The 27240-nt window shown below is 57.2% G+C and overlaps 1 protein-coding gene and 1 long non-coding RNA gene across 8 annotated transcripts in view; one reads left to right on the top strand and one right to left on the bottom strand.

The window, feature by feature from the left end:
- The window catches only part of RAB17 (RAB17, member RAS oncogene family), a 39524-nt gene that overhangs the window by 4239 nt on the left and 8045 nt on the right, over positions 1-27240 (bottom strand). The window contains exons 1-6 of one of the 7 annotated variants that reach the window (XM_035721343.2): positions 17406-17643; positions 12073-12182; positions 11749-11908; positions 6720-6871; positions 5638-5763; positions 3436-3529 (exon numbers count right to left, since the gene is read on the bottom strand). In XM_035721343.2, the coding sequence (XP_035577236.2) occupies positions 3436-3529; positions 5638-5763; positions 6720-6871; positions 11749-11905 (529 nt within the window). In that variant the 5' untranslated portion in view covers positions 11906-11908; positions 12073-12182; positions 17406-17643. Of the gene's footprint in view, positions 1-2430; positions 3208-3435; positions 3530-5637; positions 5764-6719; positions 6872-11748; positions 11909-12072; positions 12183-16662; positions 16860-17405; positions 17644-27240 lie in introns of those variants that run through there. The other 6 variants (XM_049101038.1, XM_035721340.2, XM_025463572.3 and 3 more) reach the window with 6 other exon arrangements.
- Positions 8009-13089, top strand: LOC118355824 (uncharacterized). The gene is made up of 3 exons (XR_004819019.2): positions 8009-8732; positions 11216-11320; positions 12517-13089. It is a non-coding gene; the product is annotated as an uncharacterized LOC118355824 (long non-coding RNA).

Here is a 27240-nt window from a genome sequence, read left to right on the forward strand (position 1 = left end):
TTTAAGAATTGATTGATCGATTGATTTGACAGAGAGAGGGAGGGAGAAGCAGGCTTCCTGCTGAACAGAGAGCCAAATGTGGGGCTCAATTCCAGGACCCCAGGATCATGACCTGAGCCAAAGGCAGATGCTTAACGGACTGAGCCCCCCAGGAGCCCCCTGCAGACGGATCTGAGCAAAGCCTGTGGTGCACAAGGAGGGCTGTGGCAGAGGCTCCCAGGTGATTCCAACACAGGGTTGAGCCACCTGCAGAGTAGGGCGAGGAGAGGGAGAGGAGAATCACAGCTGGGCGATGGGGAACGTGAGCTCCAGGAGCACAAGGCGCCCCATCCGGTCTAGGGGCACCATGGAAGGATGCCCGGTGGAAATCCACCCAAGGATATGCTTCATTTTTTTAAGATTATTTATTTATTCATGCACGACAGAGAGAGAGGGGGGCAGAGACACAGGCAGAGGGAGCAGCAGGCTCCACGCAGGGAGCCTGATGTGGGACTCGATCCCAGGACCCCGGGGTCACGCCCTGGGCCCAAGGCAGGTGCTCAACCGCTGAGCCACCCCGGCGTCCCGAGGATATGCTTTAATAATAAATTCTAGCGCAGTGATACCAGCTTGACAAAACGGAGGGGGATAGGCATAGATACGTGGGCATCCTACACACAACTTCCTTATCTGCCCACCTCCTGTTGCATCAATCAGCTCCTTGGAAATCTCAAAGTCTGGCCTTTAGCAGAGCTGGTTCAGTGACCCTGTGCCCTTGAGCGGGGTTGCCCTGAGCGATGCTGGAGCGCCATCTAGAGGCCGGGGGCGACCTCAGGTCCCGCTGAGGCCCAGGTGGGTCCCACCAGGTGGGCGCAGGGGGTCCCCAGCCCTGCTGCAGGGGGGAGGCCCGGGGAGAGCGTGAGCACGAGGACACAGCTGGGCACAGGGACTCACCCCACGTACCTCATCAACTTGGGAATAATCATATGAAAAACCGTGCAACTTGACTACAGTCAGAAACTGCCACCAATGACATTGTTTAAGAAAACACAGTGTGTGAGTGGAAGTCTGGGTCGCAGGCCCTCTCAGATGCTTTTATATCTGTGTTTGTCCTTTAGCTTTTCTTGAAGATCATGACAAGAGAAGCCTTGGGAAATCTGCGTTTGTCCAGAAAGACACAGGAGAAGCTCCTTGAGAATATGCATCGGGGAGGGGCCTGGATCCTGGGCTGCCATCCCCCACCCCCGCCCTCCCGTCCCCCGTCCCCAGAACAGACGCTGGGTCTGCCCGGGCCCAGCTCCCTCCAGTGAGGATCCTGTGAGGCTGGCCCTATAGATGAGGAGGGACCCAGGGGCCCACCTTGTAGGAAGCCTTGTGGGGAGCCTTGACCTCTGGCGGGACACAGCCACGCTGAGGCCACCTCACCTAGCTCACCAATGCCTGGCGGTGTCCCGGTCAGTCCACTGCCAGGGCTCCCCATCCGCTGGGCCCCAACCAAAGGCCCAGGCCTGAGGCTGGGATGATGGGCCCATGCGGGGTGGTCGAGAGCAGAGACCAAGTCCACAGGAGCCCCCAGAAATGAGGGCGCACCCTTTGTGGATGTCGGGAGTTCAGAGTCAACGTGAAAGGACGCTCTACGTGTGTCCTGCTGTTGACCGTTACCGTGGATACAGCAAAGCCACCCCTTCCAGGGACACCACGATGTCTTAGGATTTAAAATTTCAGACTTGGCTTATCACAGACCTTGCAAGGATGGAAACCAACACCAACCCCCCCCCCCCAAAAAAAAATATAGCCACCCTCGAAACACCCTCACTGACACTAGGGTTTAGCTCCCAGGACGACCACCGGGGCCCTGATGGTAAAGCAGGCTGTGTCACCTGAACGAGGTGAACGCACGACGTGTCACCCCCGGAGAGACGTCCTGGGCCGCCTGGGCCACAGCCTGCACACGGGCCCGCCTCCTTATTCCCTCAGCACCAGCCCTCCTAGAACATGTGCCAGGGCAGACCCCAACTTTGCAGAGTCCCCGACGGGCAGGTTATCGAAAGCAGTTTGATGTTTGCAGACATGTAAGCAGGACAACTTGCATCACGGGCCAAAAGTCTGCGCCCTCAGGCCCGCCAGGCACGAGCATCACCTGGTGGACTCAGAGCCCGGAGAAGGGGGTGGGGAGGGAGGGCCCTGGCACCCCAACCCCGCCCCAGCTGCCCCGAGGGAAGCGGAGGCGGCCGGCGATCTTCCTGGCACTGCCCCCCTTCCCCCAGCTCCCGGACGGCGCCCTGCCCAGCACTCCCCGTCCCCTCTGGCCCGCCTCACCCCTCCGCACCCGGTGCCCAGGCAGCTGAGGGCACAACCATCCAGGCGGGGCGGGCACGGGCACCAGTGTCCCCTGACGTGGGGCCGACAACCCCCCTACCCCCCCACCCGGCAACATAAATCCAACAGACCTTTTCTAAATTGTTAAAGAGGAAAAAAAAAAGACATTTATTGGAGCCTGAGTGGGGACAGCTGCCCCGGACACTCCAGCTCCGCAAAGCAAAGCGTGCTCCCGGGATGGAACATCCGGCGCAGGGTCACCTAGGTCTCCTACATAAGGAGCTACGCACAAACCGTTGAGACAAAGGACATTCCTGAAAGGTGCAGGTGTTTATCTTATGTTTCCAGTGTGTGTGAGGTTCTGTGACTTTCATCTTTATAGGAACTAGGGAGGTGTGGTTTTTTTTCTTATCTTTATACGGGGAATGCTCCTTGTTGGGTATTATATATATATACATTTTTTAATTTATTATTATTTTTTAAATGAGGCCAGTGTACACCGTGGGCTCGGGGCAGAAATTGTGGCCCTGCTTTGAAAAGTTTTGCCGGGTCATTTTGACCTTGAAAGTACAGCTTCCCCGGGCGCCAAGGAGCAGGGCGGACGAACGCTAAAAGGTGACGTTCCCTCCATCGCCCCTAGACGGCCTTCGGCGCGGATCCGCTCCTGAGTGATTCCCTCCGGCCTCGGGAGTGGGGACGCTCCGGGATGCCAGCTTCCAGGACCTCTCGGAGCCGGGGACGGTGGCAGGGGCTCCCCGGGGGTGTCCTCTGCATGCCCCGGGCGGCCCGGCTCCTGCTACTGGGCGCAGCACCTGGCCGGCCCCACGGGCACCCTGCTCCGAGCCAGCACAGCCTCCCCCCTCTGCGGCCGGCCCTGCTTCCCCTCTTCTCTCCGCAGCAGTTCCCGGGCTGTGGAGGGTCAGGACTGCGGTCTGGGAGGGAAGGACCCCGCCCAGCAGCCCAGGGACACCCCCCCACCCCCGAGCTGCCCTTCACCCAGAGCCACGAAGTTGGGGCCCCTGGCAATCGTGCTCACCCTGGGCCCCTGGAGACCTCCAGTCTGGTCCCCCGACCCCACAAAGCAGCCCGAGGGATGACGTCCCCCACCCCGGCCCTCCTAGGGGCCCCGCCGCTCACCTAGAGCGCTGAAGACCTCGGTCACCTGGTGGTTTAGCTTGGCGGAGGCCTCCATGAACAGCAGCTTCTTGCTCTCTGCAAACTCTTTCCCTTCCTGCGGGGACAGCAACCGAATTCCCGCTGTGGACAAACCACGCTTTCCGGGGACACTCGGTGGCCTTCTACGACCCAAGAACCAGTGACAGGCCCTGGCGCTGCGTTTTGGTGCTCCTGGAGGGGCCCGGCCGGGAAGCGGGGAGGTCCTCCCCCTCCTCCAGCAGGTGGGCCCCCGCAGCAGAGCCCAGCACCCGCGACCCCCCAGGGGCTCCCTGTCTCCACCCCCTGGCACCTGTGGGCTGTGACGTGGGGAAAACCAGGTGAGAAGGGAGGAACAGGGGAAGGGAAGCAGGAGAGGCCCCGATGGGAGCCCGCCTGCTGGGGGGGCCCTGCTCGGGTTCTGCACGGGTTAGTGCTGCAGGGGGGTCGGGGGGACCCTGATCAAGTCTGAGCAGGGTGTGTCCGCGGGGTATTGGCCCGAAGGCCACCCCATTGGGTCGCGGTTCTGTGTTGAGGCAAACGTGAGCGTGGGGAAGGCCGGGCGAGGGCGCACGCCCACTTGCGGTAGTTGTGTTGCGGCGCTTTTCCTAATTGTGAAACTATCGTAAAATGAGAGCCAAGAGCGTAATGCAGACGCTGTGCCGCAGGTGAGCCTTGTCCCTGCCGGCCCCCCAGGGCTGGGTGCCCGTGTCCCCCCCCCCCGCCCCCCAAGGCCTGCCAGGGCTTGGAGGGAGCTCGGATAGAGAAGAGGCCCGGGCGGTGGCCCCGGGGCCGGGGGTCGGCAGCGCCGGCCTCGGGGGGCCTGTGCCTGAGACCCCGCCACCAGGCCTCCCCCACGGAGGGCGGGCTCAGCACAGGGTGGGGTGCCGCCGCCGAGGCCCCTCACACCCCTGCCTCCCAGCGGTCCCCCCGCCCCGCCGACCTGACCTCCCCATACTCCTTCCACATCTCCCGTCCTGCCCCAGCCCACGGGACTCCTCCAAGGACCCCCGCTGGCCCCCACATGATGGCCCATCCCTAACGCCACCCGCCAGGGTCGCTGCCCGGGAGAGCATGCGCCTTCTCACTGCGGCGGGGAGCTCCCACCCTGCAGCCCACCCCGCGCCCCCCGCCCTGCCCTCCTGGCAGCACGCTCCGCTCCACGCGCCCTCCCTCCCCTCGGGCCCTCCTGGCGCCTTTCCTGATGCGGCCGCACATACACGCACGCGTGCACGCACACACATGCCGCACACCCTCAATACACACACCAGCACACGCTCCTAGGTACACACACACCTCCTACACACACACACACCTGCACCCTCTTATGTACACACCTCCTACACACACGCACCTACACACACACACCTCCTACACACACATCTTCTATACACAGGCACACACCTACCCACACACATCTTCTATGCACAGGCACATGCCTACCCACACACATACCTACATACCTTACTCTGCACACACCCTCTTATATACACATACCTCCCGCACACACACAGACCCACGCACATACCTCCTATGTACACACACACACCCCTCCTGCACACACGCTGACACCCTTGCTCACAGCTCCGACTTCCCATAGCACTCTATGTGCATCTCCGCAGCATTTATTCTGTCTTTGGTCTATTTACAGAAGAACTACAGCTTTATTTTCTATTCCTCACTCAGTTCCTGGCAAGGAAATTTGGATTTACTCACCTGTCCCTTTATCAATAATTTGTTGAGCACAAAGACAAAGATCTGAAAACCACACAACTCTGCTTGGGAGAGCGGGGTAGGAAGGGCCATCGTGTCCCGGTGAGCCTGGGTCACCAGGCCGGGGCCCTCGCAGGCTGGCCACAGGCGTCTCCCCACTCCCTGGCAGACAGGCCAGGGGCTGGACCCCCTGCCAGCTCTCAGGAGGGCTGGACTGGGGGTGCACACAGTCCTCCACACGGGGGAATAGCCACCTGTAGACCTGATTTTCCAGGAAAGACCAGAAATCTTTGCCCAAAAGGGAAGTACACGTGTTTGTGAGTGTGGATGCAAGTGTGTGTGACAGGCATGTGTGGGAGTGCATGCACTTTGGCGGGGGACAAGGAACGGGTGTGCATATGAGTGGACACGTGTGCTTTGGGGTCACCCCCCCTCCCCTCGGGAACAAAACCGCCCAGCCTGGACGACGGCTACCTGGAAGGTCACCTCCCGCTGCTCGCCGAGATCCGTCTTGTTCCCGACCAGCATCACCACCACCTCCCCGGCGGGGACCTGCCGCTCGAGGTCCTGCAGCCACTGCTGGGCCTTGCAGAAGGAATCCTGGCGGGCAGCAAAGCTCAGCGTCAGACTCGCGCGGGGGCTTCACCAGCTACGCCGGCAAACAGGCGGGTGTCGACGGCCGCACGGCGCAAAGGCATGTGCTCCAACGGGCGTGCGACAGGCCGTGCGACAGCCCCCGCCGGGGACTCGCCTCCAGGGCCCTGGACCACGCCGCAGCTCCATCTCCCCTAACAGGGCCGGAGTCTGGAGGCTGCGGGTTGTTTGGGGTCAGACTCCAAGCTCCCGGGGCCCTCACTTCCGGAGCCCCCCAGGACCACTTAGTGCAGGGGAGTCTGGACGACTGGCTATTGCTGGCTCCTGACTGGGGGACCCTGCGGGGATCCTCGCCCTGCAGCTGAGCTGCTCCAGGGGGCGGCCTCCCTCGCTGCCAGCCTGGTGTCCTGCTGGCCCCGCCTCCACCCTCCACCCCCAACCCCCAGCCTGGGCTCTCTCCCTGCTCCCCTGCCCTCCCTCCTCCCCACCCCCACCCCACCAGGCTAATCCCTGCTCCCCCTTCCTGTCCTGCAGGAAGCACCCCCACCCCAGGCTGAACCTATCAACTCCCACAGGACTCTGCTCCACCGCTCCTGCTCTAGGTCCCTGCTCACTCGTACTCAGCATCTACCCGGATGCACAGCCAGGACCCAATTCCACAGGCACCCAAGGAATCGTGAGTGATGGGCGGTGGTGCATTATGCAGGGTGTTCTGAGAGCGCTGTGGAGGGGCACACACTCAACCGTGTTGCTGTAGGAGCAGGAGTTATCAGGGAGGGCTTCCTGGAGGAAGTGACCGACTTCCATGAACACATTTTCTACCGGTCGTGGCGGTTTCGCCACAAAGCACCAGCACGGGCTGGCCACAGAAGGCCTCCAGGAGACAGCATCCCCGTGCCCGGTGCCCGAGAACACAGAAAGCTTGCAAAGGAGGGTGGGGACACGCCTGAGGCGAGCCTTACCTTCCTGGTGATGTCGTATACCAAGAGCGCGGCGTTGGCGCCCCGGAAGTACAGGTGGCAGATGCTGTGGTACTTCTCCTGGCCGGCCGTGTCCCAGATCTCAAACTTCAGAGACACGGCACCCAGCTCCACCACCTTTGTGAAGAACGCACCTAAACGGGAGCCCGGGGAAGGGGACTGTCACCCAGGGGCATGGGGGCCCGGGGGGCACGGGCTTCCTCTGCACCTCGGGCTGGGCCCTCGTGAGCCCCGGGCTCTGCAAACGCGTCAGAGGGGCGTCAGCAAACCCCGCTTCTGGAAGACGGTGGTTCCCGCAAGAAGCAAAGTGTCACAAGCAACTTGCTGCAGACCCGTTGTAGGTTCTGCGGAGGCTTCGGGTGGGAAGAGGAACTCCCGGGCCCCAACACAAAATCCCCCGGACCACGGGACGTGGAGGGGGCCTCTGACAACCACGGGTCCCGCGTGTCCCCGCGGGCTTCCAGAGATGCAGCTGAGCCCCGGGGGCCTCTAGAACCATCCACACCCCTGCCCCATCGGCCTCTCAGAGGCCAGACCAACCGTGCAGGGAGGTGCTCACCGTCACCCCGGCTCCCCCCCAACTCCCTCCTGCATCCTGCTAACCTTCTGGCCTCGTGGACCCTCTCCCTGCCAACCTCCCTTCTCCACGGTCCCTGCTTGGCATCACTCGTCCTCCCACCTATCTGCTGCCTCCAAGGGTGGCCGCTGGGCCCCCGCTCCCTTCCAAGGACCCGTCTCTGGCAGCCTCTGGGCACTCCTCGCACACCCAATGGCACACGTAGACTTCTGTGTTCTCACCTGTCGCCCCCGGGGCCACCCCTTGGAGGGTGCTTGGACTCGTTCCCACCCCTGCTTAATAAGTACATGCAGGGAGGCCCCTGGGGGCTCAGCATCTGCCCTTGGCCCAGGGCGTGATCCCCGGGTCCCAGGATCAAGTCCCGCATCGGGCTTCCCGCATGGAGCCTGCTTCTCCCTCTGCCTATGTCTGTGCCTCTCTCAGAGAATAAATAAATAAAATCTTTAAAAAGAGAGAGAGAGAGAGAGAGAGAGAGAGAGTATAAACAGTCCCGGTTGGAGGGAGCGTGAAATGGATACAGCGCCTCTCGGGCCCCCCAGGGCTTCAGCCAGGGAGGCTGAGCAGGAAGGTGATGGTGGCCGCTGGGCTGCCTCGCCCTCCCCACGCGGGGCGGCCACCAACCAGCAAATACGCACTCGAGCACTAGATGTCACCATTTCTCCAAAAGACGTCACTAGGGCCCTGAGGCCCTGGGAAATGGACCAGATTCCCCGGGCTCTGGCCCCTGGGGACCCCAGGGCGAGGGGTCTGTGGGGAGCCCAGCGGGGCCTTGGGGAGCTCCCTGTGGCTCCGGCCCCCGCGCCGCTCGCAGCACTCTGCTTGGAGCTTTCACCTCCCCTGCTGGGCCCTCTGCTGCCGTGGGACCGGGGCCTCCGTGGTGGCCGGGGGTGGCTGGGCCTGGCCGGGAGTTCCAAGGCTTCCCTGGTGTCCCCCAGCAGGCTGGCCCCCAGGAGGCCACGCTCACTTGGGACTCCCACTCTGGCCCTGCGTCGGGGACACGGGGTGGTCTGTCCCAATTATGACTCTGACTCCGGCACCCCCAGCTGGACGGGGTCGTGCCCCGAGGCGGCTGGAACACCGTCCTGGCTCACGCACTGCTCCGGAGGGCAGAGCCCAGGGCCTGCGCAGTCCTCGGCTGCGGGGCCACCGCACACGGTCTCCAACGGACCCAGACCCCCTGGCGGGGACCCAGCGACCCCCACCCTCCTGAAGGCCGGACTTAGCTTGAAGGCAGCACCACCCGGGACAGGCCGACCCCTGCTCCCAGCCCTGCTCTCGGGACTGGACGGGGGCAGCAGGTGATGACCTTGAGCGGTAACAGGGGAACCTGAGCCTTCAGCGGCCTCGGGCCAGCCTCGCACGGAGAGCCCACGGCAGGGAGGTGCCTATGTCCCCGCGCCACAGGGGCCAACGTCAAGGTGAGAGAACAAGCCGTTTACCCACATGTAGGTCATTCGGCTCATATTCACTGAGAGTCTCTGGGGCCCACGGCCCAGGCACGCGCCCCCTCCTTTACTGCCCCAGCCACCTGCCGAGGGGGAGGTGAGCCCCGCATCCAGCTCCTCTGCTCACTGGAGCCACAACAAAAAGCCAGAATTTTTTTTTTTTTTCCAAAAAGCCAGAAATTGAGCCGATGCCACGCACAGAAACAAGAAATGGAAGCGTCTCCCTTCAGGGGGATTTTGAACAACACAGACTGCATCTACACAAACGAAAGGAAGGGTCTTACTCTCTCTCCTCATCTGAAAAAGTGGGAATATCGACCTTTATAATAATATGTAATGATGTCATAACTGTAATAGCATAATAACTACTAAATAATATAGAATATAATGTACTGATAAATGCATTATAATAACAAAATAATTACCTGCCTGATATTAAAATTATTAATTTTTATAATGATGTACTAATTGTAAAATCCACCGCCACAGGTTGTGGCATCTTAAGGCGCAGGAGGGAGACCCTGAGAGGTAAGTGGACGAAGCCAGCATTTCCACATGGGATTTAGCTCCTCGGGGCAAAGGAGGGCTTTTCACCTCTTCGTCCCCAGCATCCAGCACAGTTGCCGGCACCTAGTAGGTGCTCAGTACGTAGGCTCCAGCAGCACGGTTGGCAGCTGCTTGAATAAAGGATCGCCAAACTCAGCTAGAGGGTTGTGGCTCGGTGCTAATCTGCCCACACAGGCACGCACGCCGGGGATGGTGGGCAGGAAGCAGACCCAAAGCACCAGCCCCGACGCCAAGGCAGGGCCCTAAGCCTGGCTTGGGGAAGGAGGCGGGGAGGGCAGCCAAAGCTGCCCCGGAGGATGAGGGTGGTCCGGGGGCCAGACAGAGGACCGTAAGTGGAGAGAGCACACCCAGGCCTGCCCTTCAAGCAATGACCCCCCCACTCCGACCTGGGCCCAGGCTCCATCCACCTCCTGAGCTTAGCAGAACCTCTGAAGCGAGCGGGGGAGGGTGACAGCTTCATCCCTGACCTGCTGAAGGACCAGTGCAGGGTTCTGTGGGCAGGACAGGCCCTCACCCACTGTCCCGGTAGCTACCGCAGGCTGGGGAGCGCCGTCTGCCTGTCCTGGGAAAGTTAGGGACCTTCCCATCCACACAGAGCACCTGCACTCTCCCCGGGCCCCGCTGACTCTGGGTGTCGGGCCCTCCGGCCCCCCAGGGAGGGTCCCAGTTGCAGCCCCCCACCTTGGACCCAGCGAGGGCGGATCCCACGGAGCCAAGTGTCCGGCCCGCCGTGTGTCCACACCACCATCCCGGCCCCTCCCGCTGGAGCCCGAACAGTGGCCGCCCACTGCCTCTCAGGGGACTGGCGCCCTCCCGCTGACCGCTGGAACAGGGGGTCCTGAATGTTTCTGGCAAAGGGTCTTCAGTAAATATTTGTGGCTTCGCAGGACAAGCCCTCACAGTTGCAACTGCCCAGCTGCGGCCTGGGCCTGAAAGCAGCCCGCAGGATGTGCAAATTCGGGCGCAGGCCCTGTTCCTGGAAAACCTCATTTGCAAAATCAAGCAGAGCCCTTCGAGCCCTAGGTTGCAGGCCCTCGTCTTCCATGTGCCCCCAAAGAGCTGCCTGGCCTGGAAGCTGCTGTCTCTCTTCCTCAGCTCGGCTCCGCATCACCGGTTCACACCTGGTTCACACCAGCTTCACACAGTTCACACGCAGGTGCACAGCCCTCGAAATCCCCGCTGGGCCAGGCCCCCTTCTATGGTCTCTGCTCTCAATGGAAGCCCCCCTGACACCAGACTTAGCACTTTGTTGTGTTGTTGTTTTTGTTTTTTTGTTTTTTTTTAAGTCCAGTATCGTGGCTGAGTCGTGTCACTTTTCCGCTGATGGAGACGGTCGCCCTGCGCCCCCTCAGCCAGCCCCAACCTCTGGCTTTACTAGCTCTCCCCGAGCTCCCCATCCTGGAACCAGCCCCTCACCCCTCCCCTGCCAGGCTCACCACTAGTGCTGGGGGTCTGGGCCTAGCAGATCCCCGCAGCCCCCATAGCCCCCGGGGCACTCCTGGGAATCACCCTCCGGAGAAGACTGGAGGGCTCCCGAGGAGCTGGCTAATTAATGCACACATCAAATTTAGCATTGTGTGTCTAGGTCCAGTGAGCCTGGCATCTTCTAGAATCTTCCACACCTAGTGCAGGCCTGGGCAGAGGCCATGCCCAGCAGGTACTTGCTACATGAGTGAAGAAGGTAGTGAATGAATGAATGAATGAATGAATGAGTGAATGAGTGGACTCAACAAAGTGCTAAGCGGAAGGCTCATCCGTGGCGGAGTCCAAGTCTGAAGCCAAAGTTCTGGCTCCGGGGGTGGGATCCTTCTTTCGCCGTGCTGGCCACCCACCAGGAGCGTTGGCATGGAGCGCACATGTTGAATTTCTCTATTTTCGGTGGAAAACAGGATTTCCAGCCCCAGGCAGGATGTGAAGAGGCCAACAGCCCAGCAGATGCTCCAAAGACCCTTTCCCCCTGAGAGCCACGACACGTCACCTCTTTAACAAGCGCGGTAAGCGTGGACTTTAATCGAGTCCCACGTCGGTCTTCCCTCCCTGCGATCGCGACCCCCTGCCCCAGTCCAGGCCAGGTGGTAAACTGAGACCAGGCAGAAAGGGAGCCACTCTTCAGTAAACGACCCAGGGGAGCGGCATTGGCAGGCAGGGTGAGAGGCCAGCTTGTCGGGCAGCTGAGGAAGGCCCCCCTCACCACCCCTCACACCAGCCCCTGGGGGCCCGAGGTCCCGCCCCTGAACCTCTGCCCCCTGCACCCTCCCGCTAAGCTGACACCGGGCTGAGCTCTGGATTCCACGCGTGTCTGACCAAGGTGGGCCTCATCCCCTCCTTGCAGTACTGGGCGCAACCCCGGGCTCCGGGGGACAGTGGGAACCGCCCTACGTCGGGGCGGTTGACAAGGGGCGCGCTGTCCCGCGTCACTTACATCCCACGGTGGGCAGGATGCTCTTGAAGTCATTCTTCACGTACCGGAGAGCCAAGCTGGACTTGCCCACGGAGCCGCTTCCCAAGAGCACCAGCTTGAACACGCAGGGCTGGCCCGGGGCAGCCCCAGGGCAGGGGACCCCTCCCGCCTGCGCCATGCCCTGCAAAGAGACAACACGTGCAGGGGGTTGAACGTCTGTCGCCAATCTTAGCAGCTTCACCCCCGGGCCCCGCTTCCCCGGTGGGAGGCAGAGAAGGGAGCTCAGCGTCAGAGGCTGGCGGCCTGGGCGGCTCCCCTGCCCCACTCCGCGCCCCGTCTCCTCACCTGCAGGGTGGGGTGAGCAGTGCCTGGGTGGCAGGTGTGCTGTGAGCCGCGCTTGGGAAGCGTCCTAAAGGTGCCCGGCGGGACCCACGGCACCCTAGGAGCTACATACCCTGAAAATAACCGTTGTGTGCTAGTTACCCTATTGGCCTCCTGCCCTCACGCCATTACTTCTCACTTTAAAAAAAAAAAAAAAAATCTATTACTTATTCCAAAAAGCACCAGAATCACCCGAGAGGCAACATGCTCTCTCCGTGGCGGCTCGTGGGTCAGAGCAGGTATTTTGAAAGCATCTATCTGAAGACAAAGCCCGTGTTTCAAGGACCTCAAAACCTCAGTCTTTCCCACTAGATCTAAAGCCTCAGCCCCTGTAGGGATAAGCCGTGGAGAAAAACAGCTCTGGGATCAAAACAAATTTGGGTAAATCCTGCATATTTTTTGTTACAGAAGATTTCTGTAATGGAGGGGATGGAGGCCGTCCCAGGGGGCCCCATGCACCCCCGGAGCTTCCACAATAATGAGCTGTGGCCGACCTGGTTTCACCCACACCCCCAAGCCCCCGTCCACCGAAGACTGGCGTGAAGCAAACCCCGGACATCCTGTTGCTCCATCTGCAAATCTCGGTCTATAGGCAGGGAGTCTTTTTTTTTCCCCCTTTGTAATTAATTTGTTCGAGAGATCAGACTGTCCTGCAACTCTGCGATCTGGATTTCGCTGATTGTTTCCCTGTTGTTACCACGTCCCATGAACCCTGTATTTGCTGTAGTTCGGTGGTTAGAACAGAAGTCTGATCAGACACAGGCTATCGGGGCGCCTGGGGGGCTCAGCAGTGGAGCGTCTGCCTTCGGCCCAGGGTGTGACCCCGGGGTCCTGGGATCGAGTCCCACATCGGGCTCTCTGCAGGGAGCCTGTTTCTCCCTCTGCCTGTGTCTCTGCCTCTCTTTCTCTCTGTGTGTCTCATGAATAAATAAACAAAATCTTTAAAAAAAGAAAAAAAAAAAGCTATCTTTTGGCAAGGATGCTTCCTGAGTGTGCTCTGCATTTCGTCAGGGGGCAAACGATGGCCAAGCGCATGGGGTGGTGATGCTAGGGGTCCCTGAAGACTGTTTCCAGAGCCACTGTTCCACTGGGAGCAGACTGGTGACGTTCGAATGTCACCACTTTGTCTCTGTTCATGGTCTGGGTCACTTGTAGGAAGAAAACCTTCCCCTAAAAGACATCGAAATTCCCCCCGGGGCAGGCAGTCCCGGAACGGTCCCCTCTCCCTCCTCACTCAGTGGGCAGGCAGGAGGGGGGCCCCACGGGTGACGGGGATGGAGGAAAGGAGGGAATTTCCAAGAGGAACAGAGAGAGCAGCAAACCGGGTCCCCACCCCCACCCTCCCTCCGCCGCAGCTGTCCCCTGTCTGGTCTGCCTGCAGGGATGAGAGGGGAAGGAGCCAGCTCGGGATCAAAGTCCCAGAACCAGCAGGGCTGAGTCCTAAACAACTAAGGAGACTGTTCTAGAAGGGAAGTGACCAGGGAGTTACAGGGTCTGAGAGAAGGATGCGGGGCTGCCGCTGGCCCTCGGGGACAGGGAGCCCGACACAGCAGAGCCGGAGTCGTCAGAAGGCGTGAGGAACCCCTGCTTATGCGAGATTCGCCATCATGCATGATGCTTACAGGGTCAATGCCTGATGTTTCCCAGGGGATTAGAGAGATGAAGCGTTTTAAGTTTTCCATTGGTGTTTTTCTGAAGCGGACACTGGGGAGCTGCCGGCTGCCGCGGAAGCTGCTCGATCTGCTCCGGCCTCTCTGTCCTACTGACACAAACCTCCTGTCACGGCTGCCACCCCTGATCACCCGATCAACCCTGTTGATACCCAGTCCCCATCACAGCAGTTAATAAAATAGATAAAAGTCTCTGCCATCGGGCAGCCTGGGTGGCCCAGGGGTTTAGCACCACCTTCAGCCCAGGGTGGGATCCTGAAGACCCGGGATTGAGTCTCACGTCGGGCTCCCTGCATGGAGCCTGCTTCTCCCTCTGCCTGTGTCTCTGCCTCCCTCTCTCTCTGTGTCTCTCATGAATAAATAAATAAAATCTTAAAAAAAATAGTCTATGCCATCATGCTGCCTGCGGTCCCCCGTCCCTCTTCTTGATGGAAATGATCCTGGTTTTTAACTGCCTTAACTCATAGAACTATTTTTTAACGACTTATGTCTCTTGCTGGGTGCTCGCTTCGGCAGCACATATACTAAAATTGTCTCTTGTTGGACTGTAACCTCTCATGAGACCCACTTTACACAATTATCTTATTAAGATCATCTCACACGCACCAGGCTGTAACGTCTCATGAGGGCAAGGATGATATTCATTGATCACATAGTAGGTGCTCAATAAACATTTCCTGAGCACACTCAGGAGTGGCTCAGCAAAAAGCCATAGTCGGGGGGACATGCCGTTTCCACCACACGGTTTGCACGGCCGGCCAAACCCCAGGCAGCTTGCCTCGCAGGGAACCGGGGTACCTGCAGGAAGGCCGAGCAGAAGAAGCACGTCCCGCGGGCTCCGGGAGCCGCTCCATGCAGGTGGCTCAGCCCTGAGCGGCCAAGGAAAGCTGAACGCTTTTGCTTTAAGGTTGTCACCTTGCACGGATGCTTGGAGGAGGCCGTGAGGGTGCAGGTGCCCACGCCTCACAGTGGAGGAGTGGGACGGACATGCTCACGCAACCCTGTCCGGCTCAGGCCACACAGGCTGCCGGTCTAGACACCTCCAGGGGTCCCGGGGTTACCGCCCCCCCCCCTTACGGAGAGGCCGGCAGCCTTTCTCAGACAAAGGTACAGAATCCGAAGCCAGAGCAGGCCGCGTTCACGTTCACACTGGCTTCCCGGGGCACTAGCGCGGTCCCAGCCACTTGCAGAGAGCGCCAGCACGCGCTTCCCACGGGGAGAGCAGAGGTGCGGTGGCCCCCCGGGGCGCCCCCAGCCTGGCTCCTGGCCCACGGCAGTCAGCTCAACAGCACACCCTAACTTAGAAACTGCTCTTTCTTTCTTTCTTTCTTTCTTTCTTTCTTTCTTTCTTTCTTTCTTTCTTTCTTTCCTTCTTTCTTTCTTCCTTCCTTCCTTCCTTCCTTCCTTCCTTTTTCTTTCTTTCTTTCTTTCTTTCTTTCTTTCTTTCTTTCTTTCTTTCTTTCTTTCTTTCTTTCTTTCTTTCTTTTTTTTTCCCCAAACTCAGAGAAACAGAGTAGAATGCTGGTTATCCAAGGCTGGGCGCAGAGAAGGGAAGAGACCAGTGAAAGGGTGCAAACTCCCAGTTCGGAGACGAGCAGGTTCCGGGCATCTGACGTACAGCGGGGGGTCAGAGCCCGCGCTACCGAGTTACATACTCTCAGGAGGGCCCTGAGACAGTAGATCTTAAATGTTGTCAGTGCCAGAAAGACACAGTGAGGATGAGGCAGGATGGGGCATGGGGCGGCAGCTAACAGCGCACAGTCATCACGTCGCGACGCATCGACGTGCCAAATCCACACCGTGTGCCTCTCGAACTTACGGGGCGTTGGATGTCAAGTGCGGCTCAACCACGCTACAAAGAAGAAACCCCTGTAAGGATGGACCGTCCCAGCTCTCTGCGGCAGCCCAAGCTATTACGTCGTTTCAAGCCAGAAGTGCCTAAGGCTCCTGCTTAGAAGCAGTTGGCCCATTGATTTGTGCTGTGATTTTGCACAAAGTCCTAACACACCCACAGCGATGCACTCTCGAGTGTTCAAAGATACCCCCTCAGGTTCTCTTTGCTATTTATGCGCTCGGAATAATAAAGCTCTTAAGGCTAGAAAATCTTTAGCCCAAGACATGTCTGAATCAATCAAAACAGGTGGACTATGAATGAACACACCACTCCTACGATACCACGTTCCAGCACGTTGTCCCTCTGGCAACGATACATCTTTTTGTTTAAAAATAGTATTTTGCTATAAGTATAAACACGTTGTTGTCAGCATGAAAAAAAAATTAAATCACCCATAATCCTACACCCTTAATATGTCCAGGAAAGGCATTTTGCCTCTTTTCTTGTTGGTTTTTTTTTTTTTTTTTTGCTATGAATCCTAAAAACAAACAAACCAAAACCCATAGCTCTAACATAACATCATGCATCCTACCTTTAAAAAATCAATACGCAAAAAAAAACCCAATATTCATAAAAATCAGCTTTCCGCATAGCTGCGTGTGTTCTAATGCATTCAACGTAATATGTTTAATGACCACAAAACATTCATTCCTACAGCTTTTCCACTTTGCTAAGCCATTTCCCAGATACTGGATTTTTTTCTTGGTCATAATTGTCTCTCAGTAATATATTAGACTACAGAAAGCACTATTGTGTTTAACTTTTTGTGTGATTACATGTTGAAAGCTTCTAATAATCAGAGGCTAGAGCCCTCTATTCTGGGAGAAAATTGAAAATGTGACTTCTGACCCTGCCTCTAGAATTTAATCAAGAGGGGTTATCTGAAGTCTTTCTAAATACAAAGCTGTCTTCGGGATGAGGACAGTCGCGGTTAGGGGGAAGCGACACCCTCTGTAGCATCTTCATTTGGAGCTTTTTATGATTTCTTACCAGCTCATCTCCTTTCCACCAAAGGGAAAAAGAAAGGATCGCAAATCCAAACCAGTCCTTCCACGGGGTGGGTGGAGGGGGGGGCGTTTCAGGGAAGGGTCTACGGCGCTGTCCTCCTTGCCCCGAGGCGTGCGGGACACCGAGATTAGCGGGGCTAACAGCATCCTGATCCATCCCAGACCGATCCCTGGAGGGGCTCCTTTCCCCCGCCCGCAGTTCACAGGCGAGGCCTGGAGCTGGACTTTTTCCAAAAGCCAATGTGTAAACAAACATCTCCTTCCGGGAACCTGACCCAGCCTGCCACGGGGGATCCCAACAAGGGCGCGTCCGGCCTCCGGGGGAACAAACCCTCCACCCTACACTTTGCCCTCTTGATTATGTGCACGAGGACAGAGGTACAGACAGACATACACATACACGTGTGTATACGTGTGCCCACAGACACACACACATACATGCATGTATCCAGAGACACACGCATGCATACGTGACCACAGAGACACACACGTGCATACATGTACATGCAAACACAGACACACGCTCACACGGGTGCATACATGTCCACACAGAGACACACACAGAAGTATAGAGACACACAGAGATACACAGACACATATAGGCACAGAAACAAACACATATAGGCACAAACACACACACACACGCAGTCACGAGCACCTGCATATGCACACACACACATTCCCACACACTCTGCAAAGTGCACAGAAATTAAAACAATGACTCACGCGTTCCCCGGGCTCGATCACCTCCGGGAAGCCTGACAACTTGTCATCACAGGGTCCTGCAGGACCCCCGCCTGTGTCCCCTTTCTCCCTCCTGTGGCCTCGGGGGCAAGGTCTGCTTCCCCCCACGAGCTGGCGGGGATGGTGGTGGCCGGGCCGCAGAGGTTCTGCTCCACAGGAAACAGGTAAGGAGCAGCAGCAGCTCTGGCCCCAGGGAGGCCCTCTCCCCACCCCCACCCCGTCCCCCGCCCCCCAGTCCCCAGGTCAGGTCTCCTCCTCCAGTCCAGGGGAGGCTCCCGGGCAAAGTCCACAGTGGTCATGTGTCACCTGGGACAGGGCGGGGCGAGGAGGCTGGACTGGAAAGACGCTGCCGCCACAGGAGCACCCGGCGCCCCGGGGAAGCCAGACAGACTCCCATCTGGTGGTTGGGGGTCACCCGCTCCAGGGAGTGTCTCAGCTTCATGTCTGCCTCTCATCTCAGAGCCTAAGGTTTCCCCTCGGCTCCTTCCTGGGAGCAACACAGATCTTTGTTGCACTGAAAACTCCAAGCCCAGGAAAAAAAGGATGTATTTTGGCCAAATGAATTTATTCCCGGAGCCTGCTCTTGTGCGGCCCTGTGCCCAGAGCCAGAGGCAAGCCAGGGCGCGCCAGTCCTGGGGTCCTGAGGTCCTGGGGTCCTGGGGTCCTGGGGTCCCGGCCTCGGACACCTGGGTCCTGGCTGGAAGCTGTGGCTGGATGGGCTGTTCCCTGGATGAGCCCTCCCGGGTTTGCCTCCACCCTGCGGCTCCTCCCGGGATGGGAAGACCCGCCGCAGGACAGGCCCAGGGGTCTCCTGTCCCCGGAGCTGCCTCAGGGGGACACTCCTCCCGGGTTCCCACCCGCCCCAACCGCCACCCTGGGGCCCTGAGGTCTTGTGTTGGGGGTCTCCGTGCTGGGTTCCGTGGGGATGGGGGCTTAGCTCTGGGCTCCACAGGGATGGGGGCTCCACGGGGATGGGGAACGCCGGGATGGGGTGCTCCACGCTGGGCTCCGCAGGGATGGGAGGCTCTGCCAGGATGGAGAGCACAGGGATGGGGGAACTCTGCGCTGGACTCTGCGGGGATGGGGAGCTCCACACTGGGCTCTGCCGAGATGGGGGGCTCTGCACTGGGTTCCATGGGGATGTCCGTCCCACCACCCCTTCAGGACCAGCTTCTCTCTGCTGCACCCACACCACCTTGGGGGCTGAGGGCTCCCTCCTCCACACGGTCCTTCCCTCTAGGCCGTGGCCACCTCCCTGAATCCCACCAGCAAGCTTGGCCCGGCGCCGCCCCGCACTCGGAGACTCAGGAGCTCTCCCATTCTTGCGAATGGCATCCTCAGCCCCCCACCTGCAGACAGGTAACGTTCTGCCGCTAGCCCGTACGATGGAGGGTCCAGTTTTGAAATAGATGAGTGCGTTTTTCTGTTTCAACGTGGATGGGCTTCGCCCCACTCACAGTGAAGCACCCACCTTCCCGCAGGTTGGGGGAATGGGGCGCAGGACGAGAGGGAGCTGTAAATGCCAGGGACGGGACGAGATGGTTAATGGCCAGCATCTGACATCCAAACCGGGGCTTTGTGCCTGCAGTCAGACGTGCATGTAAAAGCCAGGCCGGGCCGAGAAGAGATTTTCGGAGTCCGTTCAGCTCCCACATGACTCCCCAGCTGCCCGGAGATTATATTATTGAGGGTCCCATGGGAGGCTCAGAGCCGCGTCTTCATGCCTGGTGTGGAACACAGGGTTCTCGGGTCGGGGGTAGGGACACAGCTTCCTGGATCCTCTACTGAGGGTCGCACAGGCTGTGGCCAGGCTCTCTGGAATCCAAGGTCCTTTCCCAGCTGGTCGTGGGCAGCATCAGCTCCCGCTGTTGTAGGACTGAGATCCTGTTCTCCGGCTGGGGGTCTCCCGGGGTCCCCCGCGGCTCTTACAGCCCACCTGCAGGTCCTTGTCATGTGGCCCGTCACAGGGCCGCTCACACCCGCCAGCTCACCCTTTCAAGGCCAGCAGGGAAGTCTGTCTGCTTCCAGACCCTCTTAGAAAGGGCTCGCCTGGGATCCCTGGGTGGCGCAGCGGTTTGGCGCCTGCCTTTGGCCCAAGGCGCAATCCTGGAGACCCGGGATCGAATCCCACGTCGGGCTCCCGGTGCATGGAGCCTGCTTCTCCCTCTGCCTGTGTCTCTGCCTCTCTCTCTCTCTCTTTCTCTCTCTGTGTGACTATCATAAATAAATAAAAATTAAAAAAAAAAAAAAAAAAAAAGAAAGGGCTCACCTGATGAGGTGAGTTAGTCCCGTTTCACTAACTCAAAGTCAACTGATGAGGGGCCTTAATCACGTCTGCAAAAACCCCTTCACCTTTGCCATATGACACAACCTAAATCGAGAGTGACATCCATCTTATCTGCAGCCCTGGGCACCCTCGGGGGCAGGGGTGGACACCACGGGTCAGCCGTCCTGAAAGCCATACTAGAACCCTGCTCACCCTAGTGCCTGAGCTAAAGCCCACACCCTGCCCAGCTGACCCAGGGGGAAAGCTCCCCACTGGCACACTGCTGGTGGATGGTGGGGAACCACCTGCCAGCCCCGGGGTTCAGTCCAACCCCAAACAACCTGGCCCCTTCCCACCCCACAGGGCCTTTTATCTGCATGGTTCCTACCCTGGTTGAGTCTTTCTCCTACAGCCTGCAGTTCCTCCCACAGGGAGCTCCCCGGTCACGACCGGGTCAGGACCCCTCCACATCTATTCCTCACCAGAGCATCCCAAATGTCCCTTTTATCTCTGTAAGATGCTCTCACCACAGAGACATCCACCAAGAGAGAGAAACCTGCACACTCGTGTTTAAATCTGAAGATGGGGTGAGGGTGGGGCGCTAGGTGGCTCAGTGGGTTAAGCATCTGCCTTCGGCTCAGGTCATGATCCCAGGGTCCTGGGATCGAGCCCCACGTCAGACTCTGCTCAGCAGGGAGCCTGCTTCTCCCTCTCCCTCTGCCCCTCCCCATGCTCATGTGCTCTTGCTCTCAAATAAAATCAATCAATTAATCAATCAACAATTCTGAAGACGCATTCCCACATGGACATCCCGTCAGGCCCAGGCGCAGAGAAAGTCCCTGACGGGGAGGATCAACACGTGGAGCCCTTTCTGCCCATAACCCCACTGTGTACAGCATCGTGCAGGCCAGGATCACGCTGCCTGTCATGGAAATTAGGCAAAAATGGTACCTAAGCAATTTGCTAATGTGACCACCGTTAATACGATCCCGATAGAGCCTCGCCAACGTTTTAGCTTTCTCTCTTGGCATTTTATCAACTTTCCCGCGTTGGCATTAACAGAGAGAACCCTTGCTGTGCCACTTTATCAGGCCACATATACGAGGACACCCGTTCACAGCCGCACGTGTGCCTTTTGGAAGGAATCCAAAATCCTAGAATTCTGAATCCGGGAGGGCCCCTGGGGACTGTCTGGTCTGAGCGCCCCTCGAGTGTCAGGAGACTCTCTGCAGGGCCCCTGCCAACCTGCCAGCTGACTTTCCAGTCTCGGGTCCGGTATCCCCGGTGCGAGGGGCCCTCTGCTCCCCGAGACAGCCCCAGCCCGCGGGCTCCTTCCCCTGCAGACCAGCCTTTGGTGCCCTGCCACCCATTGGCCTGGCTGGGGTCACGTGGCAAAACGCCTGACCTGCTGCCACAGACACATTTCTGAGATTTTCGAAGCAGTTATCAAGGTAGCTGTGGAAACTGCCAACAACCTGCCCAGAACCCACACCCCCAAGCGACCAGTGAAGAGGCCACCAGGGCGCCCCGGATGGTTCCCACCTCTCCTTCCCTAGAGGAGTGGCCCCGTGACCCATCTGGGGACCTGTGGGGAAGAGGAGCTTCCCCTTCCTCCTTGGGCTTCCTTACGGAGCCGTGGTTATGGACCAGACTCAGAGTGAGAGACGGCCTAGGGACACCTTCCAGAATGTTCTTATCTCCTAAGGCCTTTGAGATAAGCAGAAAGGGTCCGCCTGCCTTGCCTCAGAACCTTCACCCTTGCTTATCTCAATGGAACATTCCAGCAGGGACTTCTGAACAGCAAGTTAAATTCCTCAGCTCAGCAATCAGTTGGGTGCTTGGCTGCCGGTCAGGCTGGGCAGAGCCGACGAAGCAGAGTCCTGCCCCGGGGCGTCCAGGATCCACGGGTTGGGACAGGAGCCTGCTTCCTACCAGGCCCTGCAGGCCCAGCGAGGGCGGGCACGGGAGACCGGCTCACCTGGCCGGGTGGAAGGGGACGGGTCAAGGCAGACTCCTTCGAGGAGGAAACATTTGACCACTGAAGACGGACCAGAAACTTACCTAATGACTGGAGGAAGGAGGGCTTTCTAGAAGGAAGCAGCCAAGCAGTGTGAGGGTGAAAGCAGTGCCTGGGGGGCCGCAGGGGAGGTTGACTGCGAGCCCAGGATCTGGTGTGTGTGGCCCGAGGCCTGAGGGTGGAGATGCCTCATCCTGTTCCTAACAACTAGAAACAACAAAAATAAAGTAGCTGCCTTTTATGGAGCACTTGCTATGTGCCAGGCACTGTGCTCATCCTTGACTTGGGGTCCTTTTTTTTTTTTTTAAGATTTTATTCATTTATTCATGAGAGACACAGAGAGAGAGAGAGGGGCAGAGACACAGGCAGGGGGAGAAGCAGGCTCCCTGCACGAAGCCCGATGTGGGACTCGATCCCGGGACCCCGGGATCACGACCTGAGCCGAAGGCAGATGCGCAACCACTGAGCCACCCAGTCGCCCCTTGACTTGGGGTTCTGATCTCATCTTGAGCCTCCCAGCAAACCCCCCCACACCGGGAGCCACACCCTCCACTGGCCCTCACCCCACTGTGCCCCTTCTTGGGAGTGGGAAGGTCACAGGGCCCCACCTCCAGAGCACACTCCCAGATCCGGAGATGAAGAATTCTGTGCCCAAAGAACCTGCGTGGGCCTCTGCACTGGGTCCACCCTCCCAAAGCACACCATGCCACCAGCGTGGACCCCCAGGGCAGGCACCTTGTGACCAGGATGCCGTCAGTGGGCGGTACGGTCGGAGCGTGGGCCTGTGGCTGGGCAGGTGCCCATATGTCAACCCCAGTGAGAGACAGACACAGGTGGGGAGCAGAGGAGGCCAGTGGGGCTGGGCCGTCATGCCCCAAACAGCCCTCCAAGGAGCCCTTGGCTTCTAAATCCAGACGTGGGCTTCTGGATTATTTGGAAGGTATACCTGTTAAGGTAGGAGGGTGGGACATGTTTTATTCAACAATGTGTGTGCTTGGCTTCATTTATAACTTTTAAGTACTAAGATATAGGGTATATGGAGCACATTTGTATGCCTGTCCCAGTCCCTGCAAATATGCTTGCTTGGTTTCTTTCTTTTTTTTTTTCTAGTTTTTTATTTATTCATGAGAGACACGGAGAGAGAGAGGCAGAGACACAGGCAGAGGGAGAAGCAGACTCCAGGCAGGGAGCCCGACGTGGGACTCGATCCCAGGACCCTGGGGTCATGCCCTGAGCTTAAGGCAGACGCTCAACTACTGAGCCCCCCAGGCCTGGGCACCCCCGTGGAGGGCACCCCCCTGGAGGGCACTTTTCCTCACTGTGCCCCTCACTCCTGCATCCTCCTCCTCTCTTCCGTCCTTGAGAGTGCTCCCATCAGCATGTGCACAGGCTCCCCCTGCACCGTTTCTCCCTTAGAGCCGCCCCTGCCCAGGGCCACACTCCCTCTCCTCCTTTTCCAAGGTGCTGTGGCCGCCCCCTGGGCCCTGGACAGCCCCCGATGATCCCACAGCACCAGTCTTCATCGCTCACTCCCCTGTGGGCACCCAGTGCTCCCCTGGGAGCCCCTTCCTCTTGCTGCTTTTCAGATCCACCCCCAGGCCGCCGCCACGCCACCGCCCTTCTGTTCCCTTTGCGGGCTCATCCAGGACCCGTGTGCCCTGGAGGCCACGGTCCTCCCTCCAGCCCTGCCCCTCTTCCCGTGTGTCTGCTCTCACCACCCTGCAGGGCGCTTGAAACACTGATGTTTACGCTCACGGTTCCCAGAGGGGGGTCCCCTCCAGCCCAGTTCTGGCAAGCCCGGAGTCCTGCCCCAGCCCACCTCCCCTCCCCCGGCACAGTCCTGCGGATGCCCGGGGCTTCTCAGCTTCCCATGTCCAGACTCCAGGTCCAGATTTACCCCCTGAAACGGGCCCCACCTGCAGCCTTTCCCATCTTGGTTGGTGGCCCCTCTATCCTTGCATTTTGTTCGCTCAGGCCGAAACTCGGCCCGGGGTTTCCCATCTGACCCAGGGCCAGAGGTTCGAGGCCTCACTGTGGCCTGGAAGGCCGCTGTCACCTGCCCCCTGCCAGCCTCCCTTATCTGTGACCTGTGACCTCACACTACTTCCCTCCACTGGCCATACACGACCCTGACTTAATGATTCTTCTCCCTGGAAACTTCTCCCTCCAGGTGCCCACACGGTTCGCCCGCCCTCCTGCCCACTTCAGGGCTGTATTTGCTTCCTGCGGCCCCTGGAAGAAATCGCCGTACGCTGGGTGGCTTGAAACAACACAGACTTGCTGTCTTAGGTTCTGGAGGCTGGAAGTCTGAAATTAAGGTGTTGGCAGAGGTGGTTCCTCATGGAGTCTCTGAGGAAACTGTCCCCGGCCTCTCCTGACCCACGGTGGCTGCTGGCAGCACGCGGGGTCCCCTGGCTGCGGCCTCATCGGGCCAGTCTGTGCCTCGTCCTCACACGGCCTCCTCTGGGTGTCTCCTCTCCTCACCGAGACAGTTGCCTTGGACTTAGGATCCACTGGTTACTCCAGGATGATCTCATCTCCAGATCCTTAACCCAATTACATCTGCAAAAACCCTTTTGCCCAATAACACCGCAGTCACGTGTACCTCGACTCGACCGCTCACATACTTCATATTTTCCTTATTGTCTATCGCTGTCTCCCCCACCAGACGACAAATTCCTAGGGGCAGGATTTGTTAACTGTTCGGTTCACCCTGGTAACCGCAGGGCCAGGAGCAAAGCCTGGCACGTAACAGTCACCAGGTAAGCAGCGGCTGAACAAATCTTCACACGTAAGCACATAGAGGAAATTTAATACACACAATTTCAGGATACTGCTGGTCAGACCGATGCTCCACCAACCTAAGGTGAAGAATTCTGCATTAGAAGGAAGGATTTTGGGGATGCCTGGGTGGCTCAGTGGTTGAGCATCCGCCTTCAGCTCAGGGTAAGTATCCTGGAGTTCTGGGATCCGTCCCACGTCGGGCTGCCTGCATGGAGCCTGCTTCTCCCTCTGCCTGTGTCTCTGCCTCTCTCTATGTCTCTTATGAATAAATAAATAAAATCTGGGGATCCCTGGGTGGCTCAGCGGTTTAGCGCCTGCCTTTGGCCCAGGGCGCGACCTTGGAGTCCTGGGATCAAGTCCCGCATCGGGCTCCCGGCATGGAGCCTGCTTCTTCCTCCTGTGTCTCTGCCTCTCTCTCTCTCTGTCTATCATAGATAAATAAATAAATAAATAAATAAATAAATAAATAAATAAATAAATAAATAAAATCTTAAAAAAAAAAAATAGAAGGAAGGATTTCCGAAGACAATAAGACCTATTTTTAAAGTCAAAACTAACATTACAGTTGATGGAAAGACAGTAGTAGTATTCTAATTTAAAACAGGGAGCAAACAAGGTTTCCCTGTATAAATTTTCCTTTTATTAATATTTTCCGTGATGTTATATATCCTTGTTCATACATTATCATAGCAAACTTCCTCCCCCCAAAAAAGAAAAGAGAGGTAGAAGGATGAAAGTCATTATTTATGGATAATTTGATACTTAGAAGTCCAAAAAGACATCAGCCATAATATTATTAAGGATAGACTTTTAGAAAATAACCAGATAAAAAGTAATGAACTTACCAAATGTTAATTGGTGGGGGACACAAGAAGACTGAATACATGAAGACACTTAACAGGGGCAGCCCCAGTGATGCAGCCTTTGGCCCAGGGCGTGATCCCAGAGACCCTGGATCGAGTCCCGCATCGGGCTCTCTGCATGGTGCCTGCATCTCCCTCTGCCTGTGTCTCTGCCTCTCTCTCTCTCTCTCTCTCTCTGTGTGTCTCTATGAATAAATAAATTTTTTAAAAATGTTTAAAAAAAAAAGACACTTAACAGGCTCCTCGAGAGGGAGTGTCATGACACTGACACTTCCTCTCACCCAGCTTAACACAACACGAGCTACCATTCCATTCGCACACTTGATAAAACATAGGACAATCTCCATGTCACACGTAGGCTGTGGTAGCCTGGCTTAAGGACCTATGCCCCATTTCTCGTCTCAGTGGGATAACGTGTTTCCACTTTCAAGTACACCACTTGTAATTAAATGTTCTGAGCACAGCCCATGGTGGGGAGAACTCATCAGCAGGAGCACATTCCCCATCCTTCCCACCACATGCCTCCTAAAAGAGTTCTGACTTCGTGTTCTTTACTTTTCCCCCACAGGCCTTTCCACAGGCCTTTCTCTCCTGGGCACCTGATTCCAGGCCTTTCGGGGTTGACTTGGAAGTGTGGGTGGTGAGGGATAGGGCTGGAGAGGAGGTAAAGGGGATAAAGACCCCCAAGTGCTAAGTGGGCAAGCCTGTCTGCATGTTCATGCTTCCTGTGCATGTTTTTTTTTTTTTTAAGATTTTATTTATTTATTCATGAGAGACACAGAGAGAGAGAGGCAGAGACACAGGCAGAGGGAGAAGCAGGCTCCATGCAGAGAGCCCAATGTGGGACTCGATCCTGGGACCCCGGGGTCACACCCTGAGCCAAAAGCAGACGCTCAACCGCTGAGCCCCCCAGGTGTCCCCCTGTGTGTGTCTTCAAAACAGTACACGGAGCTGACTATGGACAGTTCTATTCTGTCTACCTTCTAATTTAGGGTGTCTGGTCCATTTACCTTTAATGTATGTAATGAGATGGTTCTGCTTCGGTCTACCGTCTTGCTGGTCATTCTCTATTTGTTCCCTCTCTTTCTTGTTCCTTTGTTCTTTCTTTCCATTTCCTTTGGAATTCATCAAGTATCTGTTGAATTCCATTCCCGCTCTTTACTACTTTCTTAAATGTATTATATCATACTTTTCAGTAACCTGATTTCCACTGGTACTTTTTTTTAGCATTTCTAAATCTCTTCTGAAATTCATACCTCTTTGCCTATTATATGATCTTTCTTTACATACAGATTCTTGACCATATTTGTCAGTGTATTTTATTTATTTATTTATTTTTATTTTCTTAAGTGGGCTCCCTGGCCCAACAGGGGCTTGAATCCATGACCCCGAGCCTGAGAGTAGCATGCTCTACTGACAGAGCCAGCCAGGTGCCCTTTCACAGTATTTTAAACTCCTTATCTGGGGATCCCTGGGTGGCTCAGTGGTTTAGCACCTGCCTTTGACTCAGGGCATGATCCTGGAGTCCTGGGATCGAGTCCCGCATTGGGCTCCCTGCATGGAGCCTGCTTCTCCCTCTGCCTGTGTCTCTGCCTCTCTCTCTCTCTCTCTCTATCATGAATAAATAAATAAAATCTTTTTAAAAAATAAATAAATAAACTCCTTATCTACTAATTTCAACATCTGGTAATTTTGTTGGTCTGTTTCTATTGATTGGTTGTCTTGTCTTGTTTTGTTTTTTTTCTTGACCATGAGTCACATTTTCCTGTTTCTTCACCTGTCTGGGAACTGTTGATATGTACTGAATATTGTAAATGGCAGGTTGCAGAAATTCTAGATTATTTTCCTTTGAAGGACATTGACTTGTTTCTAACAGCCAGTTAAATC

This window comes from Canis lupus, chromosome 25 (assembly GCF_003254725.2).
Source record: "Canis lupus dingo isolate Sandy chromosome 25, ASM325472v2, whole genome shotgun sequence".
NCBI lineage: Eukaryota > Metazoa > Chordata > Mammalia > Carnivora > Canidae > Canis > Canis lupus.